This window comes from Peromyscus maniculatus, chromosome 8 (genome assembly GCF_049852395.1).
Source record: "Peromyscus maniculatus bairdii isolate BWxNUB_F1_BW_parent chromosome 8, HU_Pman_BW_mat_3.1, whole genome shotgun sequence".
Classification (NCBI taxonomy): Eukaryota; Metazoa; Chordata; class Mammalia; order Rodentia; family Cricetidae; genus Peromyscus; species Peromyscus maniculatus.
The window spans coordinates 30,862,584-30,890,431 of record NC_134859.1 but is presented as its reverse complement, the minus strand read 5'-3'; the positions used below and the strand labels follow the sequence as shown (position 1 = coordinate 30,890,431).

The window sequence follows — 27,848 nt, the reverse complement described above, 5'->3', positions numbered from 1 at the left end:
CCACCTCTTGCAACCTCAGTTTTTAAAGGCAAAATCCACAAGAATACATCATTTAGGGGTGCTAGTATGGGTACAATTCTGATTCGCTCGCTTCTAGGGGCTTTCTAGAAATCATGGCTCAATCTTACTTCTAAGGGAGTGGTTACCCACAACCATTTCTCATTGGCTGCCCTCAGGTGGGGACATTTCTGTGGTCAGTTTCCTGGAAACAAGGGAGAGGACATTCCATAGTCCAGCAGTCATTACCTAGTGACTACCTTGTGACTCTGAAACTTTACACTTCCTGGTTTCTGGAATCTGGACTGACTGGTTTCAGTAACTAATGGCCTATTCAAGTAACTCATGCCCTGTACTTAAAAGGAGAAATCTTAGGCCTTAGATTTAGGCTGAATGCATTTTGGTCTTATTTCTAAGATGGCTCATTTGGGTCTCACTACACTAGGGCTGTAGTTCAGTGTACAGTACTTGCCTCAGTTTTATAATACCCTAAATTAAATTCCAGTTCAATAACCCCTACCATAGTTTTTCTGAAAAGAAATATGAACAACATTTATGAAAATGTTGGTTACTAATTCTCCATTTCTTCGCCCTCTCTTCTTTGTTCCATCACAGATGCTCGCCGTTCTTACAAAGTAGCAGAAGGTGTGGTGGGCCACCCTGTCACACTGCCATGTACTTACTCAACAAATGGGGGAATCACTACCTCATGCTGGGGCCTTGGTGAATGTCAATCTTTTTATTGTGCTAGAACACTTATCTGGACCAATGGATATCAAGTCTCCTATAAGAGGAACAGCAGATACCAGCTAAAGGGGCATATTTCACAAGGAAACGTGTCCTTGACAATAGAGAATGCTGTTCAGAGTGACAGTGGTCCATATTGTTGTATAGTGGAGATTCCTGGATCTTTCCGCTATGTGACCTATTCCTTGGAAATTAAACCAGGTAAGCTTTCTTTATTTCCTTTGTTTATTTCTTCAAGTGACCCTAGTCCTCTGTGTACTAATATTTTCTGTTTTCCTCTAAGAAGGAAACCGAAGGTTGCTATAAATACATTTGTGTATAGGTGGAGAGTTCTGCTCCCTGTCTGCCCTGCCTTGAGCCTTTGAAATAGGTCTCATATCTAGTCACACAATTTGTTGCCTGCACACTGGAAATGTCCATATAGAAGTAGGTTCCCTCCAACACCTGTTCTCTATCATTCGGTAGTGTACTAACAGATGAGCAGAAGCGGCTAGTCCATAAATTACGCTGACACACAATTCCCTCCAATCATCTTTACTGGAATGAGGAGGCCCCAAGGCCGGGATCAGACCTCCAGATGGTAGGAAGAGCATTAGACAGAAACAATACCATCTATGAGGTTCATCCCTTGATGGGGTATGAAGAGGCTTCCAGGGAAGGAGGGGCTTCTATTTACAATACAGAGAGGAGTTTCATTAAGAGCAGAAATGTAACAGGGAGAAGGAGGGAGGTCGAGAGCGAGAGCAAGAGCATCTCGCGAGAGAGAGAGAGAGAGAGAGAGAGAGAGAGAGAGAGAGAGAGAGAGATGCCAATACTGGAATGAGGGGCTCAGGCTGGTCCCCAGAGCAAGGAGAAAGTCTGACTTGTTACATCTTTTAGTGGTGGAGGTGTTAGCTGCTAGGTCTCAGGATGAAGGCAAACTAAGGTGCATATTAACATATCAAAGCAGATACTAGCTGCCATTCTCTCAGCTAGGCCAGTACCTGGCACACCCCGCACCCTCCACAAATTCTCCAGCTTAGGCACTGGGCTGGGCTGCCCCTCCTCCAGGTGCTCTTCCCTAGGTAACCCAGTCATTTTGGCTAGACAGGCCCCTTTGGGTTCTTGACCTCTTGGCCCCCAATCTTGGCTCCTTGCTTTCCCCTCTCCTCACATGGGGAGTTCAGTTTGCTGGTCATGTTCACTCTTTATCCTACTGGATGCCTCTGTCTCTTTTCTCCCTCATATCTACAATAAATCATCTTCTGCACCATCTTCTTTTTTTCTTTAAATTTATTTTTAAATATTTATTTATTTATTTATTATGTATACAGTGTTCTGCCTGCATGCCAGAAGAGGGTGCCAGATCTCATTACAGATGGTTGTGAGCCACCATGTGATTGTTGGGAATTGAACTCAGGACCTCTGGAAGAACAGCTAGTACTCTTAACCGCTGAGCCATCTTTCCAGCCCCCAACCATCTTCTTTTCTTTCTTTTTTTTTTTTTTCATTCAGGAAAAAAGTTGCCTATCATGTGATTTATTTCACCATAGCATAAGTGACAGAGAGTATCGAACAGCCAGATGTTGATTAGGACTGTAAATAAGGGGCTGCTGTTAGGCCCCTATCAGAGAGCCTCTAAATATGTCAGCAAGCAGAAGGAAGGCAGGGCTTGACCTATTCAGACTGTGGGATCATACAAAACAATGTTCTAACAAAAGTTTATGAAAACTACAGTCTGGAATCATTACATTTTCAGTGTTTCTTTGTTTGCTTTTTGTTTCTTTCTTTGTTTGCATCTTTGTTTCTTCCTTCCTTCCTTCCTTCCTTCCTTCCTTCCTTCCTTCCTTCCTTCCATCTTTTCTGTTTTTTTTTTCTCCAGAGTTTATCTGTATAGTCATGGATATCCTGGAACTTGTTCTGTAGACCAGACTGACCTTGAACATACAGAGCTTCCCCTGCCTCTGCCTCCAGAGTACTGGAATTAAAGGAGTGTACCATAAGAACCAGGTTTCACATATCCTTGCTGTACATATCCTGATTTTTTTTTTTTAGCACTGACTAAAACAATAGGCTCATGAGGACTTCCTGCCTTCTGGTGCTGTTCCTAATCTCTTTTTATTTAGGAGTTAACACAGATAATGGTAATCAATAATAGAAATACTAGAAACAATCCGTCTCTATATTTTTTAATTAAGAATATTCTGTAGTCTTTCAGGTTCTAGATTTTCTTATATATCCATCCATTCATTTATTTTTGTGTTTAATTGGATTTGTAAAATTGCATTTATTATTGTGTGGCTGTGTGTAAATGATGTACATGTGGTGGGATTACAAACCATGATGTATTTGCCAGAGGGCAAACTCCTGGGCTTGGTACTCTCTTTATGATTTTATGTGAGTTCTATGGATGTAAGTCAGCTGACCAGGTCTGCAAGTCAAGGGCCTCTACACATTGAATCAATTTACTGGATCTCTGTTTATTGATTGACTGATTTCTTGATTTTGGTACTGGGCCTTGCTTTGTAAATCAGGCTGACCTGGAACTTCTTGCTCACACCTTAGCCTCCCCAGTGATGGTATTATAGAAATGTGCCACATCTCTTGTTAGGATGAAGTCCATTCTGATGGGACAAGGAGCTGCCTTTCTCAACTATGGCTGTGAGGCAACTCAAGGAATCCTGAAGAAGCTAGTCATGGAGTATGAAAGAATGATATATAGAGACAGCTTTGTGGAGGAGACATAAGGTTTCTAGTGCCTATCACAGGTGTGAAATTATGTTACTAACTTGGCTGAAGTTGAATGATTCTGACATCCAAGGGTACCCACTCACATGAGAATAAACACACATTCACACAAACACAGACACAGACAAGACACACACAGTCAGACAGATACACAGACACACACACACAAAGAGAGAGAGAGAGAGAGAGAGAGAGAGAGAGAGAGAGAGTAAAATTCCTTGGGGTTTGTGTAGAAATGTGTCTAGCACGCCTGAAACCTTGGGTTATGTCCCAGAACTGCAAACACAATAACCTCTTAGGGCCTCAGGTTATAGTTTGGGAAGGCAGTGCTTCAGCACAAATTCAGCCTAAAACTCTGGGGTTAGAGCCCCAGCACCAGAAGTGGGATAGGCATGCCATTACAGCATAGCATTGCTAATTTAAGTTCATTAATTGAAGGTTTCATGGAGCTTAGAGATTTGTTAGCAGGTCAGTGTAGCTAGAGTTTTCCTGCCTGGCCCACAGTCAGGACAAATCTCTCTCAACTAACAGTCCCACAGGCGCTCACCCAACCAAGTAAACACAGAGACTTATATTGCTTACAAACAGTATGGCCGTGACAGGTTTCTTGCTAACTGTTCTTATATCTTAAATTAACCCATTTCTATAAATCTATACCTTGCCACATGGCTCGTGGCTTATGGGCATCTTCACATGCGGCTTGTCATGGTGGCGGCTAGCAGTGTCTCTGACTCAGCCTTCCACTTCCCAGAATTCTTCTCCTCGTCCCGCCTCTACTTCCTCCTGCCTGACCATGGCCAATCAGTTTTTTATTTACTAACCAATCAGAGCAACACATTTGCCATACAGAACATCCCATAGCATTTCCCCTTTTCTTTTTTTTTTTCTTTTTTTTTTCAAAAAGGAAGGTTTTAACTTTAACAAAGTAAAATTACATATAATTTGGAAATTTGGGCATAGCTTCTCTTACTACTTCCTGCTGGAATGGGGCGCTGTATCTTATGGGGACACAAAGAAAATTTTAGGATTATGGAATAGTCCATAAGGCTGCATTGTCTGAATCAGTTGCCTTGAATCTCATCTGGACATTAGATTATCTGGGCCATGGTGTCATCAGAGACCTTTCAGGGGATCTTGGCTCGTCAAACCTGATGTGTCTTAATCTGGAACAAATCCATAGCCTCTTGCTTCCTGTGGAAACAAAAGCATGGTCTCCCTTCAAAGTAACACTTCCTTATATCCAAATTTTAAAGTCAAGGAATCTTTAAAACATATTGGTTTAACTCAACATCTTTTACGGTCAAATATTTTTCTACATTTAAAAATCCCAAAGACAACACAATCCAGTTTCTCTGTGTAATATTCATCTTTACGTGGCTTATTTTTTATATTAATTTTACTGTCTTGCTGTGGATATCATTCTATATAAATAAAACACTGATGGCCAGTGACCAGACAGGAAGTATAGGCGGGACAAGGAGAGAGGAGAATTAGGGAAACAGGAAGAAGGAGAGACACTGCAGCCACCGCCAAGACACACAGCATGTTAAGAGGCTGGTAAGCCACCAGCCATGTGGCAAGGTATAGATTTATGGAAATGGATTAATTTAAGTTATAAGAACAGTTATCAAGAAGCCTGCCATGGCCATACAGTTTGTAAGCAATATAAGTCTCTGTGTTTACTTGGTTGGGTCTGAGCGGCTATGGGACTGGTGGGTAAGAAACATTTGTCCTGACTGTGGGCCAGGCAGGAAACTCTAGCTACAAATGGCGCCCAGTGGCTCAAGTTTTCACCTTAAACCTGAGAATATTTACTAACCAATTCTAAATAGACCCAAAACCAGGTTCCTGCTTCTTGTCTCATACAGGCAGCTAGACGCCGCAAAATGCAGGTTTGAACACTGGCAGGTTCCTGGCATGTGCATTTGACCAGCAGTATGGCGGGAATGATGTGTCTGCCAGCCACACATTAAGCTGTGTGGTAGATTTAGTCTTTACTATTATTAAAAAAAAAATTTTTTTAAATGGTTTCTGGGCTACACGCTGCTTTGATAAAAGCTTAGACCCACTATTTCTGAGACTTGATGACTCACAAAACTGGCACAAAACACCTTGTTGGTAAGCTGAAATGGGCGGAGCCAGCAGTCACAGTGCCATTTCAGTCTTAAAATACTACAGTATAAAGCAATAGATTCACAATACGTAGGCTTGAAAGAGACAAAAAAAGATAAATTAATATAAAAAAGCCAAGTAAAGATGAATATTACACAGACAATCTGGATTGTGTTGTCTTTGGAATTTTTTATTTTTTTTGGTTTTTCGAGACAGGGTTTCCCTGTGTAGCTTTGCGCTTTCCTGGAACTCGCTTTTGAGATCAGGCTGGCCTGGAACTCACAGAGATCCGCCTGCCTCTGCCTCCCGAGTGCTGGGATTAAAGGCGTGTGCCACCACCGCCCGGCTGTCTTTGGAATTTTTAACTGCAAAAAAAATTTGATCATAAAGATGTTCAATTAAACTAAAATGTATATTTTAAAGGTACCTTAACTTCAAAATTTGGATTTAAGGATATGTTGCTTTGGAAAAGAGGTTCTGCTTTTGTTTCCACAGAAAGCCAGAGGCTGTGGATTTGTTCCAGATTAAGATACATCAGGTTTCACCAGCCAAGACCCCCTGAAAGGTCTTCGATGACACCATGGCCCAGATGATCTAACATCCAGAGCGGTTTCAAGGCAACTGGTTCACACAATACAGCCTCACACACTACCCCATAGGCCTAAAATTTTCTTTGTGTCCCCGTAAGATACAGCACCCCCCTCCAGCAGGAAGTAGTAAGAGATGCTACACCCAAATTCCCAAATATACCAAGCTGACTTTAGAGGTGGAATTGACTCACTCCCCCTCTAAACCCAGACATGTTGCTTTAAAAAAAAATGGTTAAGAGATTCTTGTGTCCCAAATCAGAAGAGCCCTCTGGTATGGGACAGAGAAAAACCAATATTTTTATTTAAAACAGGTTGATTATAAATGTGATCATTTTCTAAAAAAGAAAAAGGGATATGATATAGATATACAGGAAGATATAGAGATGATAAGATAAAAGGGTAGATTAATGAACCTACTTTTAAAGAATATGTAAAAACTTTTAAAGAATTTGTAGCCATGTTAGTTAAGTCTTCTAGGTAGATATATTTCAGATAGATAGGTAATCTTCAAATACTTCATAGACCTAGAGAATAACATTTAAATAACAAAATTCTGTTGACATGAGACACAATTGCTCCTGGCTACACCAATTTGATCCGGAGAGAATGTTGGGCTTCTAAGACATTTCCATTTGGAAGTTTGTCTTCTTGGCACAAAATGGCCTACTGGGCAAAGAACTGCCCTTGCCTTGATGGCTAACAGTACGAATGTATTGCTGTCCTTTCTAGACAAGCGAGACACAAGGAAAGTGACCACTGTACTCTGCCAAGACAGGGTAAGATGGTCTTTCAGAATTCCTGCTTCTGAAAATGCTCTGTCAGATACTCTAGGCCTGTAGCCACTTTGAATGCACCAACAATGCTGAGAAACATTAGGTGACTGTCCAGGCTGCCAGCTGTCTTGGTCTACTCTTGCAAGATTCCCAAAAGTTGCTTGCACCAATCTACCATTTCTCAGGTACCATTATGTTCCTTCTCAGGGCTTTGATGTGGTTGAAGAGTAGATAGTTGTAATTTCCTCAGTTATGATAAAAGATAAGTTAGATATAAAGCCTTAAACTCACAAATATAAGATAGATAGGACATCTTTAATATTGTAACTTCAATTCTTGCTCGATAATTGTTTTGTTATATGTAATTTTACCGTGTTAAAGTTAAAACCTTCCTTTTTAAAAAAACAAGAAAAGGGGAAGTGCTGTGGATATCGTTCTATATAAATAAAACACTGATGGCCAGTGACCAGACAGGAAGTATAGGCGGGACAAGGAGAGTGGAGAATTGGGGAAAAAGAAGAAGGGGGGAGAGACACTTGCAGCCACTGCCAGGACAAGCAGCATGTTAAGAGGCCGGTAAGCCACCAGCCACGTGGCAAGGTATAGATTTATGGAAATGGATTAATTTAAGTTATAAGAACAGTTATCAAGAAGCCTGCCATGGCCATACAGTTTGTAAGCAATATAAGTCTCTGTGTTTACTTGGTTGGGTCTGAGCGGCTGTGGGACTGGCAGGTGAAAAAGATTTGTCCTGACTGTGGGCAAGGCAGGAAAACTCTAGCTACACTGTCTCTTTAAAGACTTTATTTTTTAAAACGATGCATTTGTTTATATAATTGTATATATCACCTTTTTTGTCTCTTTCAAGCCTATGTGTATTTTACACACATTGTAAACTATTACATCTGAATCTGCCTTATTGTGATTCTATTGCTTTAAACTGCAGCATTTGTAAGACTGAAACGGTGCTTTGGCTGCTGGCTCTCCCCACCTCAGCTTCCCGACATGATGGTGGTACGTTTACTGCCAGCTCTGGGAGCTATAGTGGGTCTATGCTTTTATCCAAGCAGCGTGTAGCCCAGAAACCTTTCTTTTTTGTTTTGTACTAGCAAAGGGTAAATCCACCATGCAGCTTAATGTGCCACTTGAGGCCTCATTCCCGCCATACTGCAGATCTAGCTCACAGCTAGGAACCCACCAGTAGCTCAAACCGGCAAGCTGCCATTCATTTGAGAGAGACAATAAGAAAGCTGTTTTTATTTCCGTTTCAGAATCTTTTCTCAAGTTTTAGATGGAAACACTTGCCAACTCGTTGGGTGCCATTTGTTGCTAGAGTATTCCTGCCTGGCCCACAGTCAGAACAAATCTTTGTCACCCGAAACTCCCACAGACACTCAGACCCAACCAAGCAAAAACAGAGACTTATATTGCTTACAAACTGTACGGTCATGGCAGGCTTCTTGCTAACTGTTCTTTTATCTTAAATCAACCCATTTCTATAAATCTATAACTAGCCCGTGGCTCGTGGCTTACCAGCATTTTCAATGTGGCTTGTCATGGTGGCGGCTGGCAGTGTCTCTGACTCTGCCTTCCACTTCCCAGAATTCTTTACGTCCTTGTCCTGACTATACTTCCTCCTGCCTGACTACTGGCCAATCAATGTTTTATTTACTAACCAATCAGAGCAACACATTTGCCATACAGAACATCCCACAGCAGGTCAGTGCTTACACAGTCACCCTGAGTCACTGTAGTCCCTAAATGAGCCAGCAACTGTTTCCTCCTTTAACAACCAAGTCCACATCTTCTCATGGTTTAAACACATGGAGCTTCCTCTTCAGCTGCTCTGGGGCCCTCATCAGCTCCTAAGAACTTTCCCATCTACCTGGGAGAAAAAATGCCCCAGGGCAAGAGAAGCAAAGCTCCTGAGCTGGTAATTCTTTCCTGGCTTTGTTCTCACAGTGATCTTCTGACTAGATTGTTCACATGCTTGATTTTCTCCACCTCAGAGATTTATGCTCTCCAGGGAGGGGGTGTACTGTGCTCAGGCCTCTGCCCACACATTAGACTGGATCAGCAAACTAACCAGACCAGGTTAGAAACAGACCCCCTGCTGCTGGGAAGAGTTTTACTGCAGCACAGCCACACCCACTCCTTGCTAAGTTGTCAGCAGTGACTTTCATTGATTGACATGAGTGCTTGCTCCTGAACACCTGCTTTTATGTCCCTGAGACAAAAATCCTTTCATCTGACCCTCTCCATAAAAGGGGATTGAGGGCCAGTGAGATGGCTCAGAGGGGAAAGGTGCCCACTGCTAAACCTAATGACCTGAGTTCAATCCCTGGGCCCACATGGTGGAAGGAGAGAACAAACTCTGAAAAGTCATCCCCTTGCATCCGCATTTGTGAGATCCCACAAACACACAAATAAATGAATAAATTAATGTATTGAATTTAAGGGGCATGCTCTACTCCCACCACTTCCCTACGCATAGTAGGAACACTACAGGTTTTTCTTTATGTCAAGGTAAACACACACTATATTAAGGGACTACATTGCATTCAAGGAATGTAAAGGAGAGTTTTCAAAGCAATCATTCCTCATTGTCCGGGTTTTATTTTGTAGTTAGCACATTCCGTTCAAAGGAGATTACTTACAGGGAACACATGTGTCTTCTGACACAGACAGCATGAGTCCTGGCTGACTGTGTGATCCCAGCACCACTTTGCCTTAGCTCCTGTCTGGAACTCTGCATACTGAGACCATCAGTAGCTGTTTGGATCCTGTTGACTTGTGAATTGTAGGTTTAACCTGCCTAATCCAAACATTCCAAATCTACAATGCTCCCAAATCTGGGATCTTTTGACCATAGACGTGATAATTCACCTTGAAAACTCAACATCATGAAAGTATCATATGCAGAATTATCCACAGTTTATAAAGTTACCCTTTAAGCTATATATGTAAAGTATAATTATATGAATGCTACATCTATCCATGTTTATACTTGAGCCCTACCCATAAGATATTATCTATATGCAAATATTCCAAATATTTAAGCAAGATTTAAATTCTCAATCTATGCCAAGCATTTTTGGATAAGTGGTATTCACCTTGTCCGTCTTACATTGGAAGGCACCATAGGCAATATCCACTCTCTACCCAATTGTGCAAATCCCATTTAGTTGGGGCTTGTGTGGGATCTGCAAGCTAAGATGCAGGGCTGTATGTTGTGTCCTCTGGGGACTGACTGAAATGAACATGCTGGGCCTGGAAATGTGGGTGAAGTCACTCACCACTGAGAGTAGTGCCAGCCCCTCATAATCTCACAGTCTCACAGCTATGCTTAGACATCTGAGGATCTGACACCTGTCATTTATACAGTGTGTCCTTAGGAACATGGGCTCTGTGCTCAGCTCCATGTGATAAGTGTAGCTGCCTCCTATTGGTCCTGCCCAGTCCTAGTTGGTCAATGACAAAGAACAGAAGTTCAGAAGAGGAGCCTCTCAGGGGACAACCTCTCATGGGTGCTACAACAGAAGAACTTGCCTATTCTTGCTTGACTGATCTTTGTTTATTTTGATTTTCAAATCCAGAAATTTCCACAATTCCTCCAACAAGACCCACAACTGCAGGAAGACACACAACTACAGGGAGATGGACAACTACAGGTAGACCCACAACTTCAGGAAGACCCACAACTATAGATAGACCCATGACTATTGCAACAAGACCCACACATGTACCCACATCACCCTGAGTCTCCACCTCTATCCTCCAACACCTGCACACACACAGTCTCACACACCAAGTACAACTCATTGTGGTTCAGGACCCAGAGTCCTTCTCATGAGAGTTAGTAGGAGACAGACAGTGAGTCAAGTCAGAAGTATAATATAGGTAAAGAGTTCTCTAGCTGGGCTAACAACAGCTTCATAACGTCGGTAATTTTCCAGTCATAAGTTATATTCACCCTCTGTTGTGCAAAAGCTTGATTAAGGAGGACACACATCTCTCTATATCAGACTCCCCAAGGATTCACTACTAGCCAGATTTAGGTGGATCAGTGATCTAGGATAGCTAATGAGGATGGTAGAAATCTGGTCCAGCTGGACATGACTATCCGATGAAAAACTAAGGAATGACTGAGAACTATGGTGAGGTTAGGGAGACTCTTGGAGCAAGAGAACAAGGAGAGGAGGACACTAGAGGCCAGCTACCGAGCCACACAACCACACAACCAACAATGGAATAAGAGTGAAAGTAAGACTTACAGAAGTAGGAAAAAGAAAATTCCAGGAACAAAGGTAGACAGGAAAATTTAAATGAAGGAGAACTGGCTAGAAATAAGCCAAGCTAAGGCTGGTCATTCATAAGTAATGAGGAGACTCTGGGTGATTTATTTGGGAGTTGGGTGGCAGGACCTCAAAGAGCAAAAGAGCTAAAAGAATAACTAAAGAACCACAACAGTAATTGGCAAAATCAATACTGAGTGTCCCAGTAAGAAATACACTCAATTATAGAACAAGGAATATGCTTTCTAGATCATGTCTCAACCTCACAGCCTAGGCCTGCATATAGGTGGTTAGCGAATCACACAGTTCATTATTTTGTGCTTTTGTTTGTTTATTTCTTTGTTTCCTGTGCTGGGATACAACACAGGGGCTAACATGGGCTAGCCAAGAACTGTATTATTGAGCTGCATCCTTAGTCCTCAGAATTCTTTTAAAGGCCACTGTGGAAGATATTGGTATTAGAAATTGAATTCCATCATCCCCAAAAGAATTATATTTAATCATTTCCGTGTATAAATTTCATTATTACATTATTGGTTGAATATTTTCTATGTGATCTTATTTTACTAGTTAGTAGGTCTTGCTCAAGTTCTGGAATGTCAACAACTTTTAAAACGGGACCTCTGCTTAGTTTGTGTGTGTGTGTGTGTGTCTTTATGTGTGTATGTGTCTGTGTGGGTCAATCATAAAATTCAGCCTCAGTCTCTCCTTCCTGAAGACTAACTTTGAAGTTACTAAGGTTCTGCCTTGAAGACAACAATGCTTTTCCAAAGCCATGGCTCTGCTCTTTGATTAGGGAAGGTGGGAAGAGTTAGTGATTTTGTTGTCATAGCAATGAGGAGGAGGAGGGTTGGTTTGAGACAGGGTCTTCAAATCCTAGGCCTGTCTTCAACTTATTAATGAAGTTGGCCTTGAATTTCTCATCTTCCTCCCTCTACCTCCCAAATTCTGGGTATACAAGTGAGTTCTGGGTTCATAAGCATTACCCACAGCCTGGCTGTTGAAATAAAAAGTTTTAAATTAAAAAGAAATGAAACATTTGAGCTAGCCTCAATGGCACATGCTTACTATCCCAGAACTCAGAGTCAGAGGTGGGAGATCTTGATTTTGAGACAGATGAGGTATAAAAAGAACCTGTCTCTAAAGTAAGTCACTCACTGAAGAGGATAAAAGAGAAGAAAAGTCTTGTGGATATCATACAACAGACAAGTTGTTTTGTTCACAAATGTACCCATCAGGTAATCACACTAAGGAAGAATATGCTAAGATGAAACTGTTTACTGTCTTCAAATTCAGATAGTAAAACTGGACATTTAAGCATGGAATTGGAGAGGTAGAGGCAGCCAAGCTTTGGGAGTTTGAAGTCTGTTTTATGCAGCAAGTTCCAGGCCAGCCAAGGCTGCAAAGTGAGATCCTGGCTCAGAAAACCAAATGATAAAAACAAACATTAAGTTGTCATTCCCTCCAACCCCCCCCAACAAGACACACAACACACACACACACACACACACACACACACACACACACACACACACACACACACACACACCAAATTCCAATGATAAAGAAGGCTCATGTTGTACCTGTTTCTCAAAACCCCCAGAGACCAACAAGGAGCAGGTTTCTGATGTAAGCACATAAGGTTTTATTCAGGTTCAACCTGGGCCACCAACAGGCAGATGGAAAGAAATGTGGGGGCAACCATGAGCCCAGGTGTAGAGAGTTTTTATAGGAAAAAACCACAAGCCAGTAATTGGCAACTTGGGATTGGGTAGAAGGTATATGGCATAAGGAGAATTTTTGAAACTATTGGTTTAGACCTTGGACCTGAAACCACATTTGAAACCATTTGGGTTAGACTTTTGGTGGGGAACCACAGCCAACTGAACAGGATTATCTGGACTACTCAGCAGGATAATCTAGTTATCTTCAGAGGCACATTCCTGAGGTACTTCATTGAACTGAGTACAGCAGGTGGTCTGAGATGGTGGCCCTTTCCCCATTGTTGTAGAGCCTGTAAAGTCAAGTCTAGGGCCTCACACTGTTGTGCCCAGATTGCAACCACCAGAGGGACCACCAAAGATGAGCATGCCAGAATGCAGAAGCAAGGTTTAATTCAAGATATACAAGCCTAGGCAGGGACTTCATCCAACAGATCCAACACAGTGAAGGCTGGAGAAAGTGCCCACCTCTTGCAACCTCAGTTTTTAAAGGCAAAATCCACAAGAGTACATCATTTAGGGGTGTTAGTATGGATACAATTCTGATTCGATCACTTCTAGGGGCTTTCTAGAAATCATGGCTCAATCTTCCTTCTAAGGGAGTGGTTACCCACAACAATTTCTCATTGGCTGCCCTCAGGTGGGGACATTTCTGTGGTCAGTTTCCTGGAAACAAGGGAGAGGACATTCCATAGTCCAGCAGTCATTACCTCATGACTACCTTGTGACTCTGTACCTTATACTTCCTGGTTTCTAGAATCTGGACTGACTGGTTTCAGTAACTAATGGCCTATTCTAGCAACTCATGCCCTGTACCTAAAAGAAGAAATCTTAGGCCTTAGATTTAGGCTGAATGCATTTTGGTCTTATTTCTAAGATGGCTCATTTGGGTCTCACTACACTAGGGCTGTAGTTCAGTGTACAGTACTTGCCTCAGTTTTATAATACCCTAAATTAAATTCCAGTACAATAACACCTACCGTAATTTTTCTGAAAAGAAATATGAACAACATTTATGAAAATGTTGGTTACTAATTCTCCATTTCTTCCCCCTCTCTTCTTTGTTCCATCACAGATGCTCGCCATTCTTACAAAGTAGTAGAAGGTGTGGTGGGCCACCCTGTCACACTGCCATGTACTTACTCAACAAATGGGGGAGTCACTACCGCATGCTGGGGCCTTGGTGAATGTCGATCTGATTATTGTGCTAGAACACTTATCTGGACCAATGGATATCAAGTCTCCTATACGAAGAGCAGCAGATACCAGCTAAAGGGGCATATTTCAGAAGGAAATGTGTCCTTGACAATAGAGAATGCTGTTCAGAGTGACAGTGGTCCATATTGTTGTATAGTGGAGATTCCTGGATCTTTCCGTTATGTGACCTATTCCTTGGAAATTAAACCAGGTAAGCTTTCTTTATTTCCTTTGTTTACTTCTTCAAGCGACCCTAGTCCTCTGTGTGCGAATATTTTCTGTTTTCCTCTGAGAAGGAAACGGAAGGTTGCTATAAATATATTTGTGTATAGGTGGAGAGTTCTGCTCCCTGTCTGCCCTGCCTTGAGCCTTTGAAATAGGTCTCATATCTAGTCACACAATTAGTTGCCTGCACACTGGAAATGTCCATATAGAAGCAGGTTCCCTCCAACACCTGTTCTCTATCATTCGGTAGTGTATCAACAGATGAGCAGAAGCGGCTAGTCCATAAATGACGCTGTCACACAATTCCTTCCAATCATCTTTACTAGAATGAGGAGGCCCCAAGGCCGAGATCAGACCTCCAGCTGGTAGGAAGAGCATTAGACAGACACAATACCATCTATGAGGTTCATCCCTTGATGGGGTGTGAAGAGGCTTCCAGGGAAGGAGAGACTTCTATTTACAATCCAGAGAGGAGTTTCATTAAGAGCAGAAATGTGACAGAGAGAAGGAGGGAGGTCGAGAGCGAGAGCAAGAGCGTCTCGCGAGAGCCAGAGACCGAGAGAGAGAGAGAGACAGAGACAGAGACAGAGACAGAGACTGAGACAGAGAGACAGAGAGAGACAGAGAGAGAGAGAGAGAGAGAGATGCCAATACTGGAATGAGGGGCTCAGGCTGGTCCCCAGAGCAAGGTGAAAGTCTGACTTGTTACATCTTTTAGTGGTGGAGGTGTTAGCTGCTAGGTCTCAGGATGAAGGCAAACTAAGGTGCATATTAACATATCAAACAGATACTAGCTGCCATTCTCTCAGCAATGCCAGTACCTGGCACACCCCGCCTCCTCCATAAATTCTCCAGCTTAGGCACTGGGCTGGGCTGTCCCTCCTCCAGGAGCTCTTCCCTAGGTAACCCAGTCATTTTGGCTAGACAGGCCCCTTTGGGTTCTTGACCTCTTAGGCCCCACTGTTGGCTCCTTGCTTTTCTCTCTCCTCACATGTGGAGTTCAGTTTGCTGGTCAAGTTCACTCTGTATCCTACTGGATGCCTCTGTCTGTTTTCTCCCTCATATCTACAATAAATCATCTTCTCCACCATCTTCCTTTTTTCCTTAAATTTATTTTTAAATATATATTTATGTATTATGTATATAGTGTTCTGCCTGCATGCCAGAAGAGGGTGCCAGATCTCATTACAGATGGTTGCGAGCCACCATGTGGTTGTTGGGAATTGAACTCAGGACCTCTGGAAGAACAGCTAGTACTCTTAACCGCTGAGCCATCTTTCCAGCCCCCAACCATCTTCTTTTATTTCTTTTTTTTTTTCATTCAGGAAAAAAGTTGCCTATCATGTGATTTATTTCACCATAGCATAAGTGACAGAGAGTATCGAACAGCCAGATGTTGATTAGGACCGTAAATCAGGGGCTGCTGTTAGGCCCCTATCAGACAGCCTCTAAATATGTCAGCAAGCAGAAGGAAGGCAGGGCTTGACCTATTCAGACTGTGGGATCATGCAAAACAATGTTCTAACAAAAGTTTATGAAAACTCCAGTCTGGAGTCATTACATTTTCAGTGTTTCTTTGTTTGCTTATTGTTTCTTTCTTTGTTTCTTTGTTTCTTTGTTTCTTTCATTCTTCCTTCCTTCCTTCCTTCCTTCCTTCCTTCTTTTCTGTTTTTTTTTTTCTCCAGAGTTTATCTGTATAGTCATGGATATCCTGGAACTTGTTCTGTAGACCAGACTGGCCTTGAACTTACAGAGCTTCCCCTGCCTCTGCTTCCAGAGTAATGGAATTAAAGGAGTGTACCATAAGAACCAGGTTTCACATATCCTTGCTGTACATATCCTGATTTTTTTTTTTAGCACTGACTAAAACAATAGGCTCATGAGGACTTCCTGCCTTCTGGTGCTGTTCCTAATATCTTTTTATTTAGGAGTTAACACAGACAATGGTAATCAATAATAGATACTAGAAACAATCTGTCTCTATATTTTTTAATTAAGAAGATTCTGTAGTCTTTCAGCTTCTAGATTTTCTTATATATTATCCATTCATTCATTTATTTTTCTGTTTTATTGGATTTGTAAAACTGCATTTATTATTGTGTGGCTGTGTGTAAATGATGTACATGTGGTGGGATTACATACCATGATGTATTTGCCAGAGGGCAAACTTCTGGGCTTGGTACTCTCTTTATGATTTTATGTGAGTTCTATGGATGTAAGTCAGTTGACCAGGTCTGCAAGTCAAGGGCCTCTACCTATTGAATCAATTTACTGGATCTCTGTTTATTGATTGACTGATTTCTTGATTTTGATACTGGGCCTTGCTTTGTAAATCAGGCTGACCTGGAACTTCTTGCTCACACCTTAGCCTCCCCAGTGATGGTATTATAGAAATGCGCCACATTTCTTGTTAGGATGAAGTCCATTCTGATGGGGCAAGAAGCTGCCTTTCAAAACTATGGCTGGGAGGCAACTCAAGGAATCCTGAAGAAGCTAGTCATGGAGTATGAAAGAATGATGTATAGAGACAGCTTTGGGGAGGAGACATAAGGTTCCTAGTGCCTATCACAGGTGTGAAATTATGTTACTAACTTGGCTGAAGTTGAATGATTCTGACATCCAAGGGTGCCCAGTCACATGAGAATAAACACACATTCACACAAACACAGACAAAACACACTGTCAGACAGACACACAGACACAGATACACACACACACCACACACAGACACACACATACACACACACACACGTACACACACACACACAGAGAGAGAGAGAGAGAGAGAGAGAGAGAGAGAGAGAGAGAGAGAGAGTAAAGTGCCTTGGGGTTTGTGTAGAAATGTGTCTAGCATGCCTGAAACCTTGGTTTATTTCCCAGAACTGCAAACACAATAACCTCTTAATAGCTCTGGTTATAGCTTGGGAAGGCAGTGGTTCCGCACACATTCAGCCTAAAACTCTGGTGTTAGAGCCCCAGCACCAGAAATGGGATAGGCATGTCATTACAGCATAGCATTGATAATTTAAGTTCATTAATTGAAGGTTTTATGGAGCTTAGAGATTTGTTAGCAGGTCAGTGTAGCTAGAGTTTTCCTGCCTGGCCCACAGTCAGGACAAATCTTTGTCACCCGCAAGTCCCACAGACGCTCAGACCCAACCAAGTAAACACAGAGACTTATATTGCTTACAAACTGTATGACCGTGGCAGGCTTCTTGCTAACTGTTCTTATATCTTAAATTAACCCATATCCATAAATCTATACTTTGCCACATGACTCGTGGCTTACCGGAATCTTCACATGCAGCTTGTCATGGTGGCATCGAGCAGTGTCTCTGACTTAGCCTTTCACTTCCTAGAATTCTTTTCCTCCTTGTCCTGACTATACTTCCTCCTGCCTGACAACTGGCCAATCAGTTTTTTATTTACTAACCAATCAGAGCAACACATTTGCCATACAGAACATCCCATAGCACTTCCCCTTTTCTTTTTTTTTCTTTTTTTTTCAAAAAGGAAGGTTTTAACCTTAACAAAATAAAATTACATATAATTTGGGAATTTGGGCATAGCTTCTCTTACTACTTCCTGCTAGAGGAGGGCGCTGTATCTTTTGAGGACACAAAGAAAATTTTAGGATTATGGAATAGTCCATGAGGCTGTATTGTCTGAGCCAGTTGCCTTGAATCTGATCTGGACATTAGATTATCTGGGCCATGGTGTCATCAGAGACCTTTCAGGGGGTCTTGGCTGGTCAAACCTTATGTACCTTAATCTGGAACAAATCCATAGCCTCTTGCTTTCTGTGGAAACAAAAGCAGAGTCTCCTTTGAAAGTAACACATCCTTATATCCAAATTTTAATGTCAAGGAATCTTTAAAATAAACATATTGGTTTAACTCAACATCTTTTTCTGTCAAATATTTTTCTGCAGTTAAAAATCCCAAAGACAACATAATCCCGAATCTCTGTGTAATATTCATCTTTACGAGGCTTATTTTTTATATTAATTTTACTGTCTCTTTAAAGACTTATTTTTTAAAACTTTGTATTTGTTTATATAACTGTATATATCACATTTTTTGTCTCTTTCAAGCCTATGTATATTTTACACACATTGTAAACTATTACATCTGAATCTGCCTTATTGTGAATCTATTGCTTTAAACTGCAGCATTTGTAAGACTGAAACGGTGCTTTGGCTGCTGGCTCTGCCCACCTCAGCTTCCCAACATGGTGGTGGTACGTTTACTGCCAGCTCTGGGAGCTATAGTGGGTCTATGCTTTTATCCAAACAGCGTGTAGACCAGAAACCTTTTTTTGTTTTGTTTTGTACTAGCAAAGGGTAAATATACTATGCAGCTTAGATGTGCCACTTGCAGAGGCCTCATTCCCGCCATACTGCAGATCTAGCTCACAGCTAGGAACCCACCAGTAGCTCAAACCGGCAAGCTGCCATTTATTTGAGAGAGACAATAAGAAAGCTGTTTTTAGCTCCATTTTAGAATCTTTTCTCAAGTTTTAGGTGGAAACTCTTGCCAACTCGTTGGGTGCCATTTGTTGCTAGAGTATTCCTGCCTGGCCCACAGTCAGGACAAATCTTTGTCACCCGCAAGTCCCACAGACGCTAAGAACCAACCAAGTAAACACAGAGACTTATATTGCTTACAAACTGGATGGTCGTGGCAGGCTTCTTGCTAACTGTTCTTATATCTTAAATTAACCCATTTCTATAAATTTATACCATGCCCATAGCGCATGGCTTACCGGCATCTTCACATGTGGCTTGTCATGGTGGCGGCTGGCAGTGTCTCTGACTCTGCCTTCCACTCCCCAGAATTTTTACGTCCTTGTCCTGACTATACTTCCTCCTGCCTGACTACTGGCCAATCAGTGTTTTATTTATTAACAAATCAGAGCAACACATTTGCCATACAGAACATCCCACAGCAGGTCAGTGCTTACAAAGTCACCCTGAGTCACTGTAGTCCCTAAATGAGCCAGCAACTGTTTCCTCCTTTAACAACCAAGTCCACATCTTCTCATGGTTTAAACACATGGAGCTTCCTCTTCAGCTGCTCTGGGGCCCTCATCAGCTCCTAAGAACTTTCCCATCTACCTGGGAGAAAAAAAAATGCCCCAGAGCAAGAGAAACAAAGCTCCTGAGCTGGTGATTCTTTCCTGGCTTTGTTCTCACAGTGATCTTCTGACTAGATTGTTCACATGCTTGATTTTCTCCACCTCAGAGATTTATGCTCTCCAGGGAGGGGGTGTACTGTGCTCAGGCCTCTGCCCACACATTAGACTGGATCAGCAAACTAACCAGACCAGGTTAGAAACAGACCCCCTGCTGCTGGGAAGAGTTTTACAGCAGCACAGCCACACCCACTCCTTGCTAAGTTGTCAGCAGTGACTTTCATTGATTGACATGAGTGCTTGCTCCTGAACACCTGTTTTTATGTCCCTGAAACAAAAATCCTTTCATCTGACCCTCTCCATAAAAGGGGCTTGAGGGCCAGTGAGATGGCTCAGAGGGGAAAGGTGCCCACTGCTAAACCTAATGACCTGAGTTCAATCCCTGGGCCCACATGGTGGAAGGAGAGTACAGACTCTGAAAAGTTATCCCCTGGCATCCACATTTGTGACATCCCACAAACACACAAATAAATGAATAAATCAATGTATTGAATTTAAGGGGCATGCTCTACTCCCACCACTTCCCTACGCATAGTAGGAACACAGCAGGTTTTTTTGTATGTCAAGGTAAGCGTACACTATATTAAGGGACTACATTGTATTCAAGGTAAAGAAGAGTTTTTAAAGCAATTATTCTTTGTTGCTAAGGTTTTATTTTGTAGTTAGCACAGTCAAGATCAAAGGAGATTACTTACAGGGAACACATGTGTCTGCTGACACAGACAGCATGAGTCCTGGCTGACTGTGTGATCCCAGCACCTCTTTGCCTTAGCTCCTGTCTGGAACTCTGCACACTGAGACCATCAGTAGCTGTTTGGATCCTTACAGCACTTTGGATGCTGTTGACTTGTGAATTGTAGGTTGAACCTGCCTAATCCAAACATTCCAATTCTATGATGCTCCCAAATCTAGAACCTTTTGACCATAGACTTGATAATTCACCTTGAAAACTCAACATCATGAAAGGATCATATGTAGAATTATCCATAGTTTATAAAGTTACCCTTTAAGCTACATATGTAAAGTGCAATTATATGAATGCTACATCTATCCATGTTTATACTTGAGCCCTACCCATAAGATATTATCTATATGCATATATACCAAATATTTAAGCAAGATTTAAATTCTCAAACTATGCCAAGCATTTTTGGATAAGTGGTATTCACCTTGTCTGTCTTACATTGGAAGGCACCATAGACAATATCCACTCTCTACCCAATTGTGCAAATCCCATTTAGTTGGGGCTTGTGTGGGATCTGCAAGCTAAGATGCAGGGATCTATGTTGTGTCCTCTGGGGAATGACTGAAATGAACATGCTGGGCCTGGAAATGTGGGTGATTTCAGTCACCACTGACAGCAGTGCCAGCCCCTCATAATCTCACAGTCTCACAGCTATGCTTAGACATCTGAGGACCTGACACCTGTCACTTATACAGTGTGTCCTTAGGAACATGGTCTCCGTGCTTACCTCCATGTGATAAGTGCCTCTAACTACAGATAGACCCATGACTATTGCAACAAGACCCACACATGTACCCACATCACCCCGAGTCTCCACCTCTATTCCTCAAATACCAGCACACACACAGTCTCACACACCAAGTACAACTCAATGTGGTTCAGGACCAGAGTCCTTCTCATGAGAGTTAGTAGGAGACAGAGAGTGAGTCAAGTCAGAAGTACAATATAGGTAAAGAGTTCTCTAGCTGGGCTAACAACAGCTTCACAACGTCGGTAATTTTCCAGTCATAAGTTATATTCACCCTCTGCTGTGCAAGAGCTTGAACATGGAGGACACACATCTCTCTATATCAGACTCCCCAAGGGTTCACTACTAGCCAGATTTAGGTGGATCAGTGATCTAGGATAGCTAATGAGGATGGTGCAAATCTGGTCCAGCTGGACATGACTTTCTGATGAAAAACTAAGGAATGACTGAGAACTATGGTGAGGTTAGGGAAACTCTTGGAGCAAGAGAACAAGGAGAGGAGGACACTAGAGGCCAGCTACCGAGGCACACAACCACACAGGGAGCAATGGAATAAGAGTGAAAATAAGACTTACAGAAGTAGGAAAAAGAAAATCCCAGGAACAAAGGTAGCCAGGAAAATTTAAATGAAGGAGAGCTGGCCAGAAATAAGACAAACTAAGGCTGGTCATTCATAAGTAATAAGGAGACTCTGTGTGATTTATTTGGGAGTTGGGTGGCAGGACCTCAAAGAGCAAAAAAGCTAAAAGAGTAACTAAAGAACCAAAACAGTATTTGGCAAAATCAATACTGAGTGTCCCAGTAAGAAATACACTCAATTATAGAACAAGGAATATGCTTTCTAGATCATGTCTCAACCTCACAGCCTAGGCCTGCATATAGGTGGTTAGGGAATCTCACAGTTCATTATTTTGTGCTTTTGTTTGTTTATTTCTTTGTTTCCTGTGCTGGGATACAACACAGGGGCTAGCATGGGCTAGCCAAGCACTGTTTCATTGAGCTGCATCCTTAGTCCTCAGAATTCTTTTAAAGGCCACTGTGGAAGATATTGGTATTAGAAATTGAATTCCATCATCCCCAAAAGAATTATATTTAATCATTTCCGTTTTTAAATATCATCATTACATTATTGGTTGAATATTTTCTATGTGAACTTACTTTAGTCTTTAGTAGGTCTTGCTCAAGTTCTGCAATGTCAAAAACTTTTAAAAAGGGACTTCTGCTTAGTTTGTGTGTGAGTTTTGTTTTTTTTTTTTTTTTTTTTTGTGTGTGTGTGTGTGTGTGTGTGTGTGTGTGCTTATGCATGTATATGTCTGTGTTTGTGTTAAGGGTCAATCATAAAATTCAGCCTCAGTCTCTCTTTCCTGAAGACTAACTTTGAAGTTACTAAGGTTCTGCCTTGAAGCCAACAATGCTTTTCCAAATCATGGCTCTGCTCTTTGATTAGGAAAGGTGGGAAGAGTTAGTGATTTTGTTGTCATAGCACTGTGGAGGTGGAGGAGGAGAGATGGTTTGAGACAGGGTCTTCAAATCCTAGGCCTATCTTCAACTTATTAATGAAGTTGGCCTTGAATTCCTCATCTTCCTCCCTCTACCTCCAAAATTCTGGGTATACAAGTGAGTTCTGGGTTTATAAGCTTTACCCACAGCCTGGCTGTTGAAATAATTTTTTTTTTTTTTTGGTTTTGGAGGCTGGGTTTCTCTGTGTAGCTTTGCGCCTCTCCTGGAACTCTCTTGGTAGTCCAGGCTGGCCTCGAACTCACAAAGTTCCGCCTGGCTCTGCCTCCCAAGTGCTGAGATTAAAGGCATGAGCCACCATCACCCGGCGAAATAAAAAGTTTTAAATTAAAAAGAAATGAAACATTTGAGCTGGCCTCAATGGCACTTGTTTACTATCCCAGAACTCAGGAGTCAGAGGTGGGAGATCTTGATTTTGAGACATATGAGTCTGTCTCCAAAGTAAGTCACTCACTGAAGTAGATAAAAGACAAGAAATGTCTTGTGAATATCATACAACAGACAAGTTGTTTTGTTCACAAAGGTACCCATCAGGTAATCACACTAAGGAAGAATATGCTAAGATGAAACTGTTTACTGTCTTCAAATTCAGATAGTAAAACTGGACATTTAAGCATGGAATTGGAGAGGTAGAGGCAGCCAAGCTTTGGGAGTTTGAAATCTGTTTTATGCAGCAAGTTCCAGGCCAGCCAAGGCTGCAAAGTGAGATCCTGGCTCAGAAAACCAAATGATAACAACAAACATTGAGTTGTCATTCCATCCAACCCCTGCAACATCACACACACACACACACACACACACACACACACACACACACACACACACCAAATTCCAATGATAAAGTAGGCTAATGTTGTACCTGTTTCTCAAAACCCCCAGAGACCACCAAGGAGCAGGTTTCTGATGTAAGCACATAAGGTTTTATTCAGGTTCAACCTGGGCCACCACCAGGCAGATGGAAGGAAATGTGGGGCCAACCATGAGCCCAGGTGTAGAGAGTTTTTATAGGAAAAAAACCACAAGCCAGGAATTGGCAACTTGGGATTGGATAGAAGGTATATGGCATAAGGAGAATTTTTGAAACTATTGGTCTAGACCTTGGACCTGACACCACATTTGAAAACATTGGGTTAGACTTTTGGTGGGGAACCACAGCCCACTGAACAGGATTATCTGGACTACTCATCAGGATAATCTAGTTATCTTCAGAGGCACATTCCTAAGGTTCTTCTTGGAACTGAGTACAGCAGGTGGTCTGAGATGGTGGCCAATTCCCCAATGTTGTAGAGCCTGTAAAGTCAAGTCTAGGGCCTCACACTATTGTGCCCAGATTGCAACCCCCAGAGGTACCACCAAAGATGAGCATGCCAGAATGCAGAAGCAAGGTTTAATTCAGGATATACAAGCCTAGGCAGGGACTTCATCCAACAGATCCAACACAGTGAAGGCTGGAGAAAGTGCCTACCTCTTGCAACCTCAGTTTTTAAAGGCAAAATCCACAAGAATACATCATTTAGGGGTGCTAGTATGGGTACAATTCTGATTTGATCACTTCTAGGGGCTTTCTAGAAATCATGGCTCAATCTTACTTCTAAGATTCTTACAACCATTTCTCATTGGCTGCCCTCAGGTGGGGACATTTCTGTGGTCAGTTTCCTGGAAACAAGGGAGAGGACATTCCATAGTCCAGCAGTCATTACCTCATGACTACCTTGTGACTCTGTACCTTACACTTCCTGGTTTCTAGAATCTGGACTGACTGGTTTCAGTAACTAATGGCCTATTCTAGTAACTCATGCCCTGTACCTTAAAAGAGAAATCTTAGGCCTTAGATTTAGGCTGAATGCATTTTGGTCTTATTTCTAAGATGGCTCATTTGGGTCTCACAACACTAGGGCTGTAGTTCAGTGTACAGCACTTGCCTCAGTTTTATAATACCCTAAATTAAATTGCAGTACAATGCCCCCTACCGTTATTTTTCTGAAAAGAAATATGAACAACATTTATGAAAATGTTGGTTACTAATTCTCCATTTCTTCCCCTTCTCTTCTTTGTTCCATCACAGATGCTCGCCATTCTTACAAAGTATTTGAAGGTGTTGTGGGCCACCCTGTCACACTGCCATGTATTCACTCCACAAATGGGGGAATCACTACCGCATGCTGGGGCCTTGGTGAATGTCAATCTTTTTATTGTGCTAGAACACTTATCTTGACCAATGGATATCAAGTCTCCTATAAGAGGAGCAGCAGATACCAGCTAAAGGGGCATATTTCACAAGGAAACGTGTCCTTGACAATAGAGAATGCTGTTCAGAGTGACAGTGGTCCATATTGTTGTATAGTGGAGATTCTTGGATCTTTCCGTAATATGACCTATTCCTTGGAAATTAAACCAGGTAAGCTTTCTTTATTTCCTTTGTTTATTTCTTCAAGTGACCCTAGTCCTCTGTGTGCTAATATTTTCTGTTTTCCTCTAAGAAGGAAACCAAAGGTTGCTATAAATACATTTGTGTATAGGTGGAGAGTTCGGCTCCCTGTCTGCCCTGCCTTGAGCCTTTGAAATAGGTCTCATATCAAGTCACACAATTAGTTGCCTGCACACTGGAAAAGTCCATATAGAAGCAGGTTCCCTCCAACACCTGTCCTCTGTCATTCAGTAGTGTAGTAACAGATGAGCAGAAGCGGCTAGTCCATAAATGACGCTGACACACAATTCCCTCCAATCTTCTTTACTAGAATGAGGAGGTCCCAAGGCCGAGATCAGACCTCCAGCCTGTAGGAAGAGCATTAGACAGAAACAATACCATCTATGAGGTTCATCCCTTGATGGGGTATGAAGAGGCTTCCAGGGAAGGAGGGGCTTCTATTTACAACCCAGAGAGGAGTTTCATTAAGAGCAGGATTGTGTGTGTGAGACAGAGATAAGAAGGACTAGAGAGAGACAGAGACAGAGACAGTGACATAGACAGAGAGACAGAGAGAGATAGCTGCCATAACTGGAATGGACGTTCTACAGAGGATCCTCTTGAGAGAGCAGCCTGCAGAATAATCCTCCCAGCATTCCTCCTGAGGAGTCTCAGGCTGGTCCCCAGAGCAAGGAGAAAGTCTGATTTGTTACATCTTTTAGTGGTAGAGGTGTTAGCTGCTAGGTCTCAAGATGAAGGCTAACTAAGGTGCTTGTTAAAATATCAAAGCAGACACAGGCTGAAATTCTCTCAGCAAGGCCAGAACTTGGCACACCCCACCCCCTCCATAAATTCTCCAGCCCAGGGACTGGTTTGGCCAGCCCCTCCCCCAGCTGCTCTTCCCTATGTTACCCAGTCATTTTGGCTAGACAGGTCCCTTTGGGTTCTTGAACTCTTGGCCCGCACTCTTAGCTCCTAGCTTTTCCCTCTCCTCACATGGGGAGTTCAGTTTTCTGGTAAAGTTCACACTGGACCCTCTGGATGCCTCTGTCTGTTTTCTCCGTCATATCTACAGTAAATCTTCTCCACTGTCTTCCTTTTATTTCTTTTTTTTTTTAATCACAAAGGAAGTTTCCTATCATGTGATTTAGTTCACCATAGCATAAGTGACAGAGAGTATCACACAGCCAGTTGTTGATTAGGTCTGTAAATCAGGGCTGCTGTTAGGGCACATAGCAGACAGACTCTAACTATATCAGAGAGAAGCAGGAAGGTAGGGCTTGACCTATTCAGACCGTGGGATCTGGTCTAAGGGTGCAAACCCATGTTCTAACAGAAGTTTATCAAACCCCCAATCTGGAATTCTTACATTTTCTATCTTTCTTTCTTTCTTTCTTTCTTTCTTTCTTTCTTTCTTTCTTTCTTTCTTTCTTTCTTTCTTTCTTTCTTTCTTCCTTCCTTCCTTCCTTTCTTTTTTTCTTTCTTTCTTTCTTTGTTTTTTTCCTTCATTCCTTGTTTCGTTCCTTCCTTCCTTCCTTCCTTCCTTCCTTCCTTCCTTCCTTCCTTCCTTCCTTTCTGTTTTTTTCTTTTCCCAGAGTTTGTTTCTCTGTGTAGTCCTGGCTCTCCTGGAACTTGTTCTGTAGACCAGACTGGCCTTGAACTTACAGAACTCCCCCTGCCTCTGCCTCCAGAGTACTGGAATTAAAGGAGTGTACCACGAGAACCAGGTTTCACATCTCCTTGAAGTACATATCCTGAATTTTTTTTTTTTTTTTGCACTGACTAAAACAATAGGCTCATGAGGACTTCCTGCCTTCTGGTGCTGTTCCTAATATCTTTTTATTTAAGGGTTCACACAGACAATGGTAATCAATAATAGATATAATAGAAACCATCAGTCTCTATAGTTTTTAATTAAGAACAGTCTATAGTCTTTCAGCTTCTAGATTTTGTTATATATCCATCCATTCATTTATTATTGTGTTTAATTGGATTTTTAAAACTTCATTTATTATTGAGTGACTATGTGTGAATGATGTGCCTGTGGTGGGTTTACATATCATGATGAATTTGCCAGAGGGAAAACTCCTGTGCTTGGTACTCTCCTTATGATTTTATGTGAGTTCTAGGGATGTAAGTCAGTTGACCAGGTCTGCAAGTCAAGGGCCTCTACCTATTGAATCAATTTACTGGATCTCTGTTTATTGATTGACTGATTTCTTGATTTTGATACTGGGCCTTGCTTTGTAAATCAGGCTGACCTGGAACTTCTTGCTCACACCTTAGCCTCCCCAGTGATGGTATTATAGAAATGTGCCACATTTCTTGTTAGGGTGAAGTCCATTCTGATGGGGCAAGGAGCTGCTTTTCAAAACTATGGCTGGGAGGCAACTCAAGGAATCCTGAAGAAGCCAGTCATAGATTATGAAAGAATGATGTATAAAGACAGCTTTGGGGAAGAGGCATAAGGTTCCTGGTGCCTATCACAGATGTGAAATTATGTTACTAACTTGGCTGAAGTTGAATGATTCTGACATCCAAGGGTGCCCACTCACATGAGAATAAACCCACGTTCAAACAGGCATACACACACACACACACACACACACACACACACACACACACAGAGAGAGAGAGAGATAAATCCCTTAAAAATGTGAACTGCCTTGGGGTTTGTGTAGAAATGTGTCTGGCATGCTTGAAACCTTGGGTTATATCCCAGACCCTAAAACACAATAACCTAGTAAGGCCTCTGGTTGTAGCTTGGGAAGGCAGTCGTCCATTAAACATTCCCACTTAAACTCTGGGGTTAGGGCCCCACCACCAGAAGTGGGAAAGGCATGCCATTACAGC

At 42.0% G+C, this 27,848-nt stretch overlaps 2 protein-coding genes across 9 annotated transcripts in view; both read left to right on the top strand.

The window, feature by feature from the left end:
- Window positions 1-11,719, top strand: part of LOC121831772 (immunoglobulin superfamily member 3-like) — a 169,500-nt gene extending 157,781 nt beyond the window's left edge. The window contains exon 10 of the mRNA XM_076578220.1: window positions 10,636-11,719. Within this exon, the coding sequence (XP_076434335.1) occupies window positions 10,636-10,706 (71 nt within the window). The 3' untranslated portion in view covers window positions 10,707-11,719. The remainder of the gene's footprint in view (window positions 1-10,635) is intronic.
- LOC102924806 (uncharacterized) overlaps window positions 1-27,848 on the top strand; it is a 179,241-nt gene that overhangs the window by 27,237 nt on the left and 124,156 nt on the right. For 5 of the 8 annotated variants that reach the window (XM_076578213.1, XM_076578215.1, XM_076578211.1 and 2 more), the window contains 3 exons: window positions 613-945; window positions 10,543-10,617; window positions 14,038-14,370. In XM_076578213.1, the coding sequence (XP_076434328.1) occupies window positions 613-945; window positions 10,543-10,617; window positions 14,038-14,370 (741 nt within the window). Of the gene's footprint in view, window positions 1-612; window positions 946-10,542; window positions 10,618-14,037; window positions 14,371-24,653; window positions 24,987-27,848 lie in introns of all 8 variants that reach the window. The other 3 variants (XM_076578216.1, XM_076578214.1, XM_076578217.1) reach the window with 3 other exon arrangements.